This window comes from Lynx canadensis, chromosome F1 (genome assembly GCF_007474595.2).
Source record: "Lynx canadensis isolate LIC74 chromosome F1, mLynCan4.pri.v2, whole genome shotgun sequence".
Classification (NCBI taxonomy): domain Eukaryota; kingdom Metazoa; phylum Chordata; class Mammalia; order Carnivora; family Felidae; genus Lynx; species Lynx canadensis.
In genome coordinates, this window is record NC_044319.2 from 5,402,734 (window position 1) to 5,418,106 (window position 15,373).

Sequence of the window (15,373 nt, forward strand, 5' to 3'; positions counted from 1 at the left end):
GGAAGTAAAAATAATAATAAAATAAAATTTAAGAATCTTAACATTTTAACATACATACTAAAATATTTATGGATGAAATATTATGTCTAGAATACCTCTATTTGCTTTTTCACTTGTTTTAGATTCCATTTTGAGTGGAGTCATATGGTATTTGTCTTTCTCAGTCTAATTTACCTCACTTAGCATTATACCCTCTAGGTCCATCCATGCTGTCTCAAATGACACAATCTCACCCTTTTTTACAGCTGTGTAAAACTCCATTTTGTGTGTTTGTGGGTGTGTACGTATCACATTGTCTTTATCAATTCATCTATTGATGGATACTTAGGTTGCTTCTATGTCTTGGCTATTGTAAACAATGCTGTAATAAACACAGAGAGGCATATACCTTTTTGAGTTAGTGTTTTCATTTTCTTTGAGTAAACAGTAGTGGAATTATTGGATCATATGGTATTTCTATTTTTAATTTTTTGATGAATCTCCATACTCTTCTGCAGTGGCTATGTCAATTTATATTCCCACCAACAGTGTAAAAGGGTTCCTTTTTCTCCACATCCTTATTAATACTTACTGTTTCTTGTCTTCTTGATTTTAGCCATTCTAACTGATGTGAAGTGATATCTCATTGTGATTTTGATTTGCAGTTCCCTGATGATGAGTGTTGATGAGCATCTTTTCATGTCTCTGTTGGCCATCTGCACATCTTCCTTGAAAATGTCTATTTAGCTTCTCTGCCCATTTTTTAATACCTTTTTTTTTTTTTAAGAGAAAGAGAGCAAGTGGGGGAGAGGGGCAGAGGAAGAGAGTGAGAGTTTTAGGCAGGCTCCACGCTCAGCATGGAGCCTAATGGGAGGCTTGATCCCACAATCTTGGGATCATGACCTGAGCCAAAATCAAAAGTCAGATGCTCACACAGCTGAGTCACCCAGGTACCCCTCTGCCCACTTTTAATCAGATTATTTGTTTTTGGGGTTTTGGTGGGGTTGAGTCATATAAGTTCTTTATATATTTTGGGTATTAACACCTTATCAGGTATATCATTTGCAAACATCTTCTCCTATTTAGTAGTTGTCTTTTACTTCTATAGTTTCCTTTGCTGTGCAAAAGCTTTTTATTCTGATGTAGTACGAATAGTTTATTTTTGTTTTTGTCTTACTTGCCTTAGGAGACATATCTAGAAAACTGTTGCTATGCTCAGTGTCACAGAAATTACTGCCTGTGTGCTTTCTCTTCTAGGATTTTTATGGTTTCAGGTCTCATGTTTAGGTCTTTAATCCATTTTGAGTTTTTTTTTCTTTTCTTTTTTTTTTTTGTATGTTGCTAAAAGTAGTCCAGTTTCATTCTTATACATGAAGCTGTCCGGTTTTCCCAACACCATTTATTGAAAAGACTATCTTTTCCCCATTGTATATTCCAGCATCCTTTGTCATAGATTAATTGATCATAGAAATGTGGGTTTATTTATGGGCTTTCTATCCTGTTGCATTGATCTATGTGTTTATTTTTCTGATTACTACAGATTTGTAGTATTATTTTGAAATCTGAAACTGTGATACCCCCAGCATTGCTCTTCTTTCTCAGGATTGCTTTGGCTATTCAGGGTCTTCTGTGGGTCCATACAAATTTTAGTATTATTTGTCCTAGTTTTGTGAAAAATGCTATTGGTATTTTGATAGGGATTGCACTGAATCTGCAGATTGCTTTGGATAATATGGATATTCTGACAATATTAATTCTTCCAATCCATGAGAATTAAATATCTTTCCATTTGTTTGTGTCATTTTCAATTTCTTTCATCAGTGTTTTATAGTTTCCAGAGTACACGTCTTTCACCTCTTTGGTTAAGTTTATTCCTAGGTACTTTATTACTTTTGATGCAATTGAAATGGTGTTGTTTTTCAAATTTCTCTTTCTGGGACTTTACTGTTAGTGCTAACAATAAAGTCATTACTTTGTTGTTAGTAAATAGCACAGAGTTCTGCATATTAGTTTTGTGTCTTGTAACTTGACTGAAGTGGTTTATTACTTCTAGTAGCTTTTTGGTAGAGTCTTTAGGATTTTCTCTATAAAGTATCATGTGGTCTGCAAATAGTGACAGTTTAACTTTTTTTAAAAAAAGTTTTTAGTGTTTATTTATTATTGACAGAGAGAGAGAGAGACCGAGCATGAGTGGGGGGAGGGGCAGAGAGAGGAGACAGAATTTGAAACAGGCTCCAGGCTCTGAGCTGTCAGCACAGAGCCCGACATGGGGCTCGAACTCATGGACAGCGAGATCATAACCTGAGCCGAAGTCGGACGCTCAACCAACTGAGTCACCCAGGCGCCCCCCACCCTTTTTTTTCTTTTTTTAGCAATATGCATGCATCTTGTTTCTTTTTCTTGTCTCATTGCTGTGGGTGGCTAGGACTTCCAGTACTAGGTTGAATAAAAGTGGTGAGAGTGGATAACCTTGTCTTTTCCTGCCCTTAAAGGAAAAGCTTTCAGTTTTTCACCATTGAGTATAATGTTAGCTGTGGGGTTTTCCTATATGGCCTTTATTATATTGAGGTATGTTCCCTCTAACCCCATTTTGTTGAAAATTTTTATCATGAATCTTGTCAAATGCTTTTTCTGCATCTACCAAGATGATCATATAATTTTCCCCCTCATTTTCTTGATGTCATTTATGACATTGATTGACTTACAGATATTGAACCATGCTTGCATCCTGGGAATAAATCCCATTTGATCATGGTGAGTGATCTTTTAATGTATTGTTTTATGCAGTTTGCTAATATTTTGTTGAGGATTTTCTATCTATGTTCACCATGCATATTGGCCTGTAGTTTTATTTTTTTGTGGTGTCATTGTCTGTTTGTGGTATCAGGGTAATGTTGGCCTCATAGAATGTATTTAGAAGCTTTCCTTCTCCAATTTTCGGGAAGAATTTGAGGGGAATAGATATTAACTCTTCTTTAAATGTCTGGTAAAATTCATTATGTGAATACATCTGGTCCTGGACTTTTATTCTGTGATAGTTTTTTGATTACCAATTCAATTTTGTTACTTTTACTTGGTCTGCTCAGATTTTCTATTTCTTCCTTGTTTAGCTTTGGAAGATTATTTAGATTTATCCATTTCTTCCAGGCTGTCCAGTTTGTTGGCACATATACTTTTTCACAGTATTTTCTTATGATCCTTTGTGTTTCTGTGGTGTCAGTCGCTGTTTATCCTCTCTCATTTCTGATAATAGGCATTCTAACTGGTGTGAAGTGAGTTCATTGTGGTTTTGATTTGCATTTCCTTGATGATTAGTGACACTGAGCACTTTTTCATGTTCCTGTTGGCAATCCGTAGATCTTCTTTGGAAAAATGTCCATTTAAATCTTCTGCTCATTTTTAAATCAAATTGTTTGCTTTTTCCTATTTTATGTTGTATGTTGTATGAGTTCTTTATATATTTTGGATGTTAACCCCTCATGGTTTGTAGATATTTTCACCTATTCGGTACATTGCCCTTTCATCTTACTGATGATTTCCTTTACTGTGAAAAATATTTTTAGTCTGTTGTAGTCCCATTTGTTTATGTTTGTCTTTGTGGCCTTTGCTTTTGGTGTCAGTTTAAAAAAAAAGTCACTGCCAAGACCAATGTGAAGGAACTTACTGCCTGTGTTTTCTTCTCAGAGTTTTATGGTTTCAAGTCTTTTATTCAGGACTTTAATCCATTTTCAGTTAATTTTTGTATATGGTATAATATACTTGTCTAGTTTCATTCTTTTGCATATGGCTATCCAGTTTTCACAACACCTTTTATTAAAAAGACTGTCTTTTTCCCCTTGTATATTCCTGGCTCCTTTGTTGCAAATTAATTGACCATATATGCATGGGTTTATTTCTGGGCTTTCTATTCTGTTCCATCAATCTCTGTGTTGTTTTCTTTAATGTTGTTAATTTATTTATTATTTTTTTTTTAATTTTTTTTTCAACGTTTATTTATTTTTGGGACAGAGAGAGACAGAGCATGAACGGGGGAGGGGCAGAGAGAGAAGGAGACACAGAATTGGAAACAGGCTCCAGGCTCTGAGCCATCAGCCCAGAGCCCGACGCAGGGCTCGAACTCACAGACCGCGAGATCGTGACCTGGCTGAAGTCGGACGCTTAACCGACTGCGCCACCCAGGCGCCCCATAATGTTGTTAATTTATTTTTAAGAGAGAGAGAGAGAGAGCAAGAGAGAGAGCACAAGCAGGGGAGGGGCAGAGAAAGAGGGGGGCAGAAGATCTGAAGCAGGCTCTGCACTGACAGAAGTGAGCACATTTGGGGCTCAGACTCATGACCTGTGAGATCATGACCTGACCAAAGTTGAACATTCAAACAACCGAGCTACCCAGGCATCCCTCTCTATATATGTATTTTGAAGTTTATTTATTTATTTTGAGAGAGAGAAAGAGAGCAGGGGAAGGGAAGAGAGAAGGAGACAGAGAATCCCAAGCAGGCTCTGTGCTGTCAGCACATGAACCATGAGATTTTGACCTAAGCTGAAACCAAGAGTCAGATGCTTAACTGAGTCACCCAGGTGCCCCTTTTCTTAAACGTTTATTTATTTTGAGAAGGGGGTGGAGGGGCAGAGAGAGAGAGAGAATCCCAAGCAGGACTCGCACGGTCAGTGCAGAGCCCAACGTGGGGCTCAGTCTCACAAACTGTGAGATCATGACCTGAGCCATAATCAAGAGTTGGATACTCAACCGACTGAGCCACCCAGACACCCCTCTGTATCTATTTTTATGCCAACATATTGTTCTGATTGCTACAGCTCTGTGATGTAGTTTAAAATGAGATAATGTGATGCCTCCAGCTTTGTTCTTCTTTCTCAATATTGCTTTGGCTATTTGAGGTCTTTTATGGTTTTACACAAACTTTTCCATTGTTTGTTCTATTTCTGTAAAATATGGCATCAGAATTTTGATAAAGATTGCACTGAAAGTGTAGACTTCTTGGAGTTGATGGTCATCTTAACAATGTTAATTCTTTAAAAAAAATTTAAGTGTTTATTTATTTTTGACAGATTAAGAGAGACAGAGTGCAAATAGGGGATGGGCAGAGAGAGAGGGAGACACAGAATCTGAAGCAGGTTCCAGGCTCCGAGCTGTCAGCACAGAGCCTGACACAGGGCTCAAACTCATGAACCATGAGATCATGACCTGAGCTGTAGTCAGATGCTTAACTGACTAAGCCCCCCAGGCGCCCCAATAATGTTAATTCTTTTCATCCATGGGTGTGGAATATCTTTCCATTTATTTATGTTTTCTTCTATTTCTTCCATCAATATCTTATAGTTTTAATGTAGCAGTCTTTTACCTCCTTGGTTAAATTTATTGCTAAGTATTTTTATTTCTTGATGTAATTCCAAATAGGATTGTTTTCTTAATTTCTCTTCCAGACTGCTGTTAGTGTACAGCCACACAAGAGATTTTTGAATATTGATTTTGTATCCTGCAGTTAATTTTATCTTTTCAAAGAACCAGCTTTTATTTTCATTGATCTTTTCTATTGTTATTGTAATCTCTATTTCATTTCTTTCTTTTTTTTAATGTTTTATTCATTTTTGAGAGAGAGAGACAGACAGACAGACAGACAAACACAGAGCATGAGCAGGGGAGGGGCAGAAAGAGAGGGAGACACAGAATACCAAGCAGGCTCCAAACTCTGAGCTGTCAGCACAGAGCCTGACACAAGGCTTGAACCCATGAACCACAAGATCACGACCTGAGCTAAAGTCGGATGCTTAACTGACTGAGCCACCCAGGCGCCCCACCTACTTCATTTATTTCTGTTCTTATCTTTGTTATTTCCTTCTACCTACCTACTTTGGGCTTCATTTCTTCTTTTTCTAGTTTCTTGGGGTGTAATATTGTTTGATATTTTTCTTGTTAGTTGATTTAGGCATTTAAGCTATGAACCTCTATCTTAGAAGTGTTTTTGCTGCATCCCATTCCCTCCTCATTTGTCTCAAGTTACTGGTTGATTTGTATTTCAATTTATTTTTTGATGCATTGGTTTTTCAGTAGCATGTTGTTTAACCCCCACATATTTGTGAATTTTCCAGTTTTCTATTTATCATTGATTTCCAGTTTTATACCACTGCAGTCAGAAAATTTGCATGATATATTAATCTTCTTTTTAAAATTTTTTAAAATGTTTATTTTTTTAATTGTTTTTTAATGTTTATTCATTCTTGAGAGACAGAGCATGAGTGTGGGTGGGGCAGAGAGAGAGAGAGAGGAAGACCCAGAATCTGAAGCAGGCTCCAGGCTCAGAGCTGTCAGCGCAGAGCCTGACGTGGGGCTCAAACCCACAAACTGAGAGATCATGACCTGAGACAAAGTCATATGCTCAACCGACTGAGCCACCCAAGCATCCTTGATATGATACTAATCTTAAGACTTGCTTTGTGGCCTAACACATGACCTCTCTATTCTGGAGAATGTTCCCTGTGTTTGAGAAGAATGTGTATTCTGTTCATTTTGGATGGGATGTTCTGTAAATATCTGTTAAGTTCTATCTGGTTGAATGTGTTGTTCAAGGCTGATATTTCCATTTTGATTTTCTGTCTGGATTATGCACTAATGAAAGTGGGATAATAACGTCCTCTACTATTATTGTATTGCTGTGTATTTCTCCCTTTAGTTCTGTTATTATTTGTTTTATATGTTCAGCACTCCTATGCAGAATGCATAAATAGGTACCAATGTTATGTCATCTTATTCGATTGAACACTTCTTCTTCATGTAATGCTCTTGTCTTGAAGCCTATTTTGTGTGATATAAGTATAGCCAACACTGCTTTCTTTTGGTTTCCATTTGCACAGAATATCCTTTTCCATCCCTTCACTTTCAGTCTGTGTGTTTGTCCTTACATCTGTTGAGTCTCTTATCAGCAGCACATAGATGGATTTTTTTTTAATCCAGCCAGCCACTTGGTTTTTTGATTAGAGAATTTAGTCCATTTACATTTAAAGTAATTACTGATAGGTATGTACAAGTATACCTCTGAGATATTGCAGTTTCATTTACAGACCACTACAATAAATTATATATCACAATAAAATGAATCACATAATTTTTTTGTTTTCCAGTGCATATAAAAATTGTTTAGGCTGTACTATAGTTTATTAAGTGTGTGATAGCATTATGTCGTACATACCTTAGTTTAAAAAACATTGTGAATAATGCTAACCATCATGTGAGCTTTCAGCAAGCTGCAGTTACTGATCACAGAGTACTATAACAAATGCAATAATGAAAATTTGAAATATTGTGAGAATTACCAAAATGTGACACAGAGACATGAAATGAGCAGATGAGATGGTATTGGGAAAATGGTGTTGACAGACTTGCTTGATGCAGGGTTGCCATAAACCTTCCAATATGTAAAACAAAAACAAAAAACAGTAGTATTTGCAAAGCACAATAAAGTGAAGCACAATGATATGAGGTATGGCTGTACTTATGCCATCTTGTTAACTGTATTCTGGCTGGTTTGTAGTTTCTCTGTGTTTCTTTCTTCTCTCCTCTCTTTCTTTTGTTTTGTTGACTTTCTTTTGTGGCATACTTAGATTCCTTCTTCCTTATCTTTTATGTATCTACTACAGGTTTTTTGCTTTGTGGTTACCATGAGGCTTACACACAAAAACTTGTAACAGTGTATTTTAAGTAGATAATAACCTAAGGTTGATCACAATCTAAAGTGCTACATTTTTACTAACCCCTTGCACATTGTTTTTGATGTCATAGTTTACATCTTTTTTTCCTGTGCATCCCTTAAGAAATTATTAGTTTATTTTTAGTACTTTTGTCTTTTCACCCTCACACTAGCTTTATAAGTAACTAACCCACTACCTTTACTATACAGTTACCTTTCCAGTGAGATTTATTCTTTCATGTTTTCTTGTTACTAATTAGTACCTTCCCCCCCCCCCCCAGCATAAAAAGTCACTTTCACATTCCTTGTAAGGCTAGTTTGTGATGATGAATCCCTTTAGCTTTTGCTTATATGGAAAACGATTTCTCCTTCAATTCTATATGAAAACTTTGCTGCACGGAGTATTCTTGTGTGGAAGTTTTTTTCTCTCAGCACTTTGAATATATTGTGCCACTCACTTCTGACCTGCAATGTTTCTGCTGAAAAATCTACTGATAGCCTTAGGGGTTTATCTTGCATGTAACAGAAGTTATTTTTCTCTTGCTGCTTGTAAGATCTCTCCTTGTGTTTAACTTTCAATGTTTAAATTATAATGTGTCTTTGTTAGGGTCTCTTTGGGTTCATCCTATTTGTAACTCTCTGGGCTTCCTGGATCTGGATGTCTGTTTCCCTCCCCAAATTAGGGAAGCTTTCAGTCATTATTTCTTTAAAAATTGTCAGCCCCTTTCTTCTTTTGGGCCCCTATAATGTGAATGTTAGTCCACTTGATGTTGTTCTGTAAGTCCCTTAATATTTCTTTACTTTTTTCCCCCCACTCTTTTTTCTTTTTATTGCTCTGTTTAGGTGTATTCCACTGCTCTGCTTTCAGGTTCACAGATCCTTTCTTCTGCCTTGTCTAGTCTTCTACTAAACCCTGTGGTGTACCTTTCAGTTCAGTTATTATATCCTTCAGCTCTGTGACTTCTATTTGGTATCTTCTTATATTTTGTATCTCTTGGTTGAAGTTCTTACTGTGTTCAACCATTCTTCTCCTGAGTTCAAAGGGCATCTTTACAACTATCATTTTGAACTCTTTATCAGGCAAATTACTTATCTCCATTAGAGTAAGGTGTCTCCCCCACCCCTGTCACTGAGGTTTTATCTTATTCTCTTGTTTGGAACATATTCTTCTGTTTCTTCTACTTCCTTGACTCTCTTGTGTTCATTTCTATGCATTAGATAAAATAACCACCTCTTCTAGTCTTGATGAAGTGGCCTTGTGTAAAAGATGAAGCTTATCATTTAACCTTGCCCTAGGTCTTGGTTGTCCTTCAAAACTTTGTGATTGTCCAAGAAGCTTACTTTATTTTTAATAACTCCCAGTAGTTGAGGATGTTCCAGTCCTGTCGTTGTCCCAAAGGGAGGATCTCAGTGAGCACCTAGATTCATGTTGTCTAGAAGCCAGACACTCAAGCAGTAGCTTTTAAAGCATACAAATATATATAGTCCAATGGGACTACAAGTGTAAGCCTCCCTGGCCACTAGAGCCAGGAGATCCAGAGGTGTCCTGTGGGTTACAAAAACGAGGCTCTAGACAAATGCATAAGTTCCTTTATGGGAGATACTGGCAAGCTGTAGAGAGACATAGGGAAGTAGAGAGATGGCCTCCATCAGCTTATGTTCCCTCAGAGCACCTTCACAGGTTCCTAGATGTGTGTCAAACCTGAATCCTGCCAAAGTTCATGCCAAAGCTCCCAGAAAAGCAAATAGGTAGAGAAAAACTGTTTCAAAATGCTTTCCATCAAGATTTATGAAATATTTCATCCCTAAAGTGTCTTCTGTACACTCAATAATTTCTTTCTTTCTCTGAATATCACTTGCAAGGAAGCTGCTATACCACTGGTTTTAGCATCTACTCTCTTGCATTTTGTCTACCTTCCTGGTGGACAATCAAACTCTGGCTCCCAATTTGCATTTCTATAATGACATAATTCCACTATTTTGGTTACCAATTGCCAACTAAGATGATATATTTCTGTCACCCCCCCTAAAAATGATAAAGAAACAGTAGAGATCAAGAAAGGAGATTTTTACGGGGTGCCTGGCTGGTTCAGTTGGTGGAGCATGTGACTCTTAATCGTGGGGTTATGAGTTTGAGCTCCATGCTGGGTGCAGAGATTACTTAGAAAAAAAAGAGATTTTTAAAATGACTAATCAAATGGTCAATTATACAGCAAAGATGTTCAAGAAACAAAGATGAAATAGATAAATGATATTAAAGAAATTAACTACAAATAACAATTTAGGTGATAAGTACAGATTTTATAAGAAATGGATAGCAATGGATTTAAAAACAAATGACGTTGTTGGTATAGTTTCCTTTTGCCTGACTTTGAGTAACGTAATAAATTTTTAATAATGTAAATGCAATGATATATATAAACATAGAATATAAGTGTAAACTGATACAATTACTTTGTAAAATCTTTTGCATCACCTACTAAAGCTGAACACGTGCATATTCCCCAGGACTTACCGATTCCACTTAGTTATATACCCACCAGAAATGCATATATGTTAACCAGAAGATAGGCATAATAATGTTCCTAGTAGCCCTAATCATAGCAGACTAAAAATGGAAACAACCTAGTTGCTTATCTAGAATAAAAGGATGCCTATACTGTGGCATGTTAATTCAAGGAAAGAGTATACACCATTGAAACTAAACTGCAGCTACGTTAAACAACTTACTGTTTTTCTATTATTTTTCTGGTATTATCTTTTTTCTATATATAGATATTGACAACATCTAAAAAGATAATACCAGAAAATAATTGAAAAACAATAAGTTGTTTAATTGATGGTGGTTCATTACATGGAGACAATAATGTGAATGCATACTTTATATTATATACAAGTGGACTCTAGATGAATTTCTGACCTATATTTGAAAGGTCAAGATATAAAGCATATAAAAGAAAAAGGATAAATACCTTTGCAACTCCAGGCAGGAGAAGATTTTTCTTAAGTAAGACTCCAAGGGCACCTGGGTGGCTTAGTTGGTTAAGCGTCTGACTTGGCTCAGGTCATGAGCTGACAGTTCTTGAGTTCAAGCCCCATGTTGGGCTCTGTGCTGACAGCTCAGAGCCTGGAGCCTGCTTCAGATTCTGTGTCTCCCTCTCTCTCTGCCCCTCCCCCACTCACACTCTGTCTCTCTCTCTCTCTCTCTCAAAAATAAATAAACACTAAAAAAAAAAGGGGCTGCAAAAGAAGTAGAAAGTATGAGGTCAAAAAGAGTGGGGGGGGGGGAGCGGGGAGGCAGAGTGGTTTGGTTCAACAAAAGTTGGCTTTTTCTTGAAAAATAAAATATCCATGGACAAAGTTAATGGTTAGATGAGTAGATGAGAGACAAGAAAATGATTAAAACTTAAACTTTTTTTTACGTAGGCTTCACTCCCAGTGCAAAGTCCAACGTGGGGCTTGAACTCACAACTCTGAGATCAAGACCTGAGCTGAGGTCAATAATTGGACACTTAACTGACTGAGTCACCCAGATGCCCTGATAACTGAAACATTTAAAACCAATATTCAACTAATATAGAGAGTGGAATGTATACAGCACTCTGTAAATCAACAAGAAAAGGGCATAAACTTAAATGGAAAATGGGCAAAAGGTTATGACCAGGCAATTCAGAAGAGAAGCTTGTGTAAAAGTGGTAAGAGATGCTCAAAATCAGTAGCCGTCAGAGAATTGAAAATAGCAACAGTGATATTAGCACATACTAACGATGTTGGTAAAAAATAGAAACTTCAATAATACCAGACTTTGGTGGAGATGTGCACTAGGTGAGAGTGGAAATTGTGATTACCATTTAAGAACAATCTTGCAAAATTTAGTTAAATTGTCTGCTTTCCCTGTGTCCCTGCAACCATGACTGAAAAATTATTGCGCAGACCCATAAAATGACATGTGGAAGGATCTTCTTCACAGTGTTGTTTGTGGTGATAGAAAGCCATGTGTCCATCATTAGGGGGGTATATAAATAAAATAAAACACACACTAGTAAGCAGGCAGCATTCAGAAGAAATTAAGGCAAAGTATTGGATAAAAAAAGGAATATAGAGAATGAAATCTACAGCTTTGGTGACCATACGTCTCCGTCTATCTAGGCAGTTCCAATTCATACCTGCTGTCCCAGCAAAAATATTAATAGCACTATCTTTCACTGTCTATAGTTTACACAATATATTGTATGGCCATCTTATCTGTGAATACTAAATAAAAAAAAAACACTCAAAACCACATTATTTGTTTTTGCTACACACATATCTAAGGACATTCATTGGGAAGGGGATTTATATTAGGACGACAAATGAGACAACGGAAATAAAATAAAAACAAATGAATGACACCACACTATACAACTAAGTATAAAACACTGCTCTTTGCTCTAAGGTAAAAAATGATTCTTGACTATAGTTTGAAAAAAATTAAACACTTACAGTACTTCTGGTACTAAAAATGTGGTAGCTTGGGCTGTTACTGGAATACCTGTGGAGGAAAAGGTCAAATATAAATATTAAAACTAATTTCTCCTCCAAATAAGAGGGATTGTATAGCAAACCCTTAAGTTGACATAAGTGCAGAGGGAAGTTTTGTATATGACAGAGGCAATATTCAATAAATGGAACTGGAAAACGGAACTGGACTCATAAGGAGAAAGAAATGATTGCAGCCCTACCTTAGATCATTAAAGGAAACCAACTCCGTCGGGATACGAAATGTCAAAAACAAAATGTTAACGCTCTTAGTAGAAAATGTAGGTACATATCTGTTAGACCTTGAGCAAAGGAAGAATTCATTCAATAACACATCTACCCTGAATTTTGCCTGCAACTTTGTCTGCACTAATTACCTCAATGAATTTAGTACTCTCGTCCGTTATGAATGTAGACCAGGGGGTGTCAAACCATGCCTTACAGGTCCAATTCCACCTGTTTGTTTTTATAATAGAGATTCATTGGCGCACAGCCACATCCCCTGGTTGGCTATTGTAAGGGTGTGCATGAATCCCTAAAATGGCAGAGTTGACTGCATCATCTGTAAAGCCCCAAGTATTTACTACCTGGTCCTTTCCAGAAAAGTTTGGTGACCTCTGGGGTACAACATAAAGTTTATACAACACCTAGAATTCACAGGCCATCCTTAATAATATCCCCTTTCCTTATTTATTGATCCATTGTTTGCCAGGCCTATGCTGGGAGGTAAATATATCTTTGCTTTCAAGCCTCACGACAACCCCGTGAGGCAGGTTTCATCTTCTTCACCTTATAGAGGAAAAAATGGAAGCTTACAAAGCACCAGAAACCATCAACCACCTAGTCATCCTAGGGAAGTGCCCTCGCTGCCTGCCTCCACTCCCCGGTGGTGGCGACTTCTGGGTTCTCGTTTGCTCCGCTCGTCTCCGGCGGAACGAGAGCGCGGCAGGAGGAAACGAGTGTACGGATTCGCGGGGGCTCAGCTGTGCACCCGACAGCCACGCGAAGTCACCAAGACCCTGGAGTAGCAGAGCCCTAGCACTGCCCCTCACTCCCGCCCCATTCATGGAAAACTGGCGGAAGGGGGCGGCGGGGCGCCGGTGCTGGGGGCCGGGAGCTGGGGCTCGGGGCGCTGGTCCGCAGGGGCGGGTGGGCCAGGACGCCAGGGCGCGGGGGCGCGCCCTGCCCGGTGTCCCAGGGCGCCTTGGGCGTCTCTCTACCTCCACAGGGCCGAGCCGCAGCAGCTCAGCCACGACAGCAACACCGCCACTCCCTGGGCCGACATGGCGCCGGGATGGCGTCCGCCCAACGGCCCGGGCCACGCCCACCCTGCCCTCGCGCGCTCCCCGGGGGTGCCGGCCGACCCGCCGAGGAGGTGCCCGGGGCCCCGCGCCGCAGGGCGGGGTCGAGCCCCACCCGCGAGGGCCAGCGCGCAGTGCGCATGCGTGCCAGCGCGCCGCTACCTGCGCTATCCCTGAGCTTGGTAGTTGGTTGGAGGAGGAAACGTAAAACCAGACGGGAGGAAGGGCAGAAACCGTGCTTTTTGGGAGTGAAAGAGCAAAACCACTCCGGAAAATCCCAGTTGACGGAACGAGGGTGAAGCTTTTAAGTTCCTGCATCCTTTAGCCCAAGTCTTCGTTGTGACTGTACATAAATATTGCAATAGCGAATACATATCTGGCAGTGCTTTCCAGGATCCAACACTCTAGAAGTGGTTTTTAAGTTCAACAGAAATGAACAGTAACGGGGACTTATTGAGCACCTACTTTAGGCCCAACGCCACCTCGTGCACTTGAGTACAAGGAAATATGGCGGCTTTCTGGTTTACAAAGGGGTTTGTAATCTTGCGGTAAAGCTAAGATAAACACCACAATTTTCAGTTTTCTAATTTATGTTTGTTAGTAGACCAAATAATCTGAATCCTTGAGTGCTGCAACTACCTTTACTCCTCCTTACGTCCTCAGTGCCCAGCACCATCATGGTTTGTAGTACGTCTTCAAGGTTTACCGACAAGGAATCATTGAATAAAACCAGTATAATACTAAAATATGCTCTAGGGACCATTAGAGAACGTGATTGTGTGTATACGATATATATGTAGTAGACATTGCATTTAATGTTTACATGAGGCTCTATTCGCACTTTTTCCCGAAGCATCTTTATATCAGAATTAGCTGTCATAGTTAATTTGTGTTGCAGTTGGAAGAGCATTAGATCAGCAGTTGATACAGTTTACTCCAGAAGCTAAGCGCGATTCAAACACTAAAGAGTGGAATGTACAAAAAGGGCCTGGGCTCTGGGTTCTCTCGGTGCCAATTCAGCCCGCACTAGAGCAAGTTAACTTTTAAATCCTATAAAATAAGGGTAAGAGAGTATTACTTCCCTTACGTGGTTGTGGAATTTAAAAGAGCTAAGTGCATCATAATATTTGGCACAAACTATACATCAGTATTCTCCTCTTCTCTGAGCCTCTGTTACTAGTGTGTAAAATGAGAAGGGTTAGAACTTGATCTCTAGACTTTCAGTTCTAATGTCCTCCATTGCTCTACTTTTGAGTTTGCCCTCTTCGATCCCTGCCCCATCTCTCTTACTTCCAGGCCTTTAGTTTCCAGTTCCAAATCTATACATTTCAATTCCATCCCATTTGTATTTTGGAATTCCACCCTTTGAATTTCGCACACGCTATCTCGTCGCTGAATAAAGACAAGTCATTAAAAAACAATTTGAGGACGAACGCTTGCAGACGGCAGGACACCATGGCCCCAGAAAACGTCGCCTCCGCCCAGAGCGTTGCATGCCGGGAGTTGTAGTCCGACGCTCGAGCACGCACCTCCGCGCCTCTCCAGTTTGAAAAGCGGGACCAGGGCGAATGGGCGGGGCGATGAGGCGAAGCGCGCTCGAGGCCCCGCCCCCGCCACCTTCCGCTCGCGGGCTCCCCCTGGGGTGGCGCGCCAGGCTGCGGAAGGGGCGTGGCCTCAGTCCCGGGTGGCGGCGGTTGCCGCCACCGGGGCCTCTTCCTGCGGGCGGTGCTGCGGCGGCCGGCCTGCGCGGGGCAGTCATGGTCGCCCCTTGAGTGGGCTGTGGCGGGGAGCGGGGCGGGGCCTGGCTGGAGAGGGGCGGCCCGGCGCGGGCGGGGGCGGGGCCGGCCTCTGGCTCCTTCTTCCTCCGCATGTGGC

General features: G+C 39.8%; 1 protein-coding gene across 1 annotated transcript in view; it reads right to left on the minus strand.

Moving 5' to 3' along the window:
• The window catches only part of CATSPERE (catsper channel auxiliary subunit epsilon), a 197,729-nt gene extending 185,049 nt beyond the window's left edge, over positions 1-12,680 (minus strand). The window contains 2 exon segments of the mRNA XM_032591870.1: positions 12,162-12,284; positions 12,654-12,680. Coding sequence (XP_032447761.1) covers positions 12,162-12,284; positions 12,654-12,680 — 150 coding nt within the window.
• Positions 12,681-15,373: the final 2,693 nt, after the last annotated feature.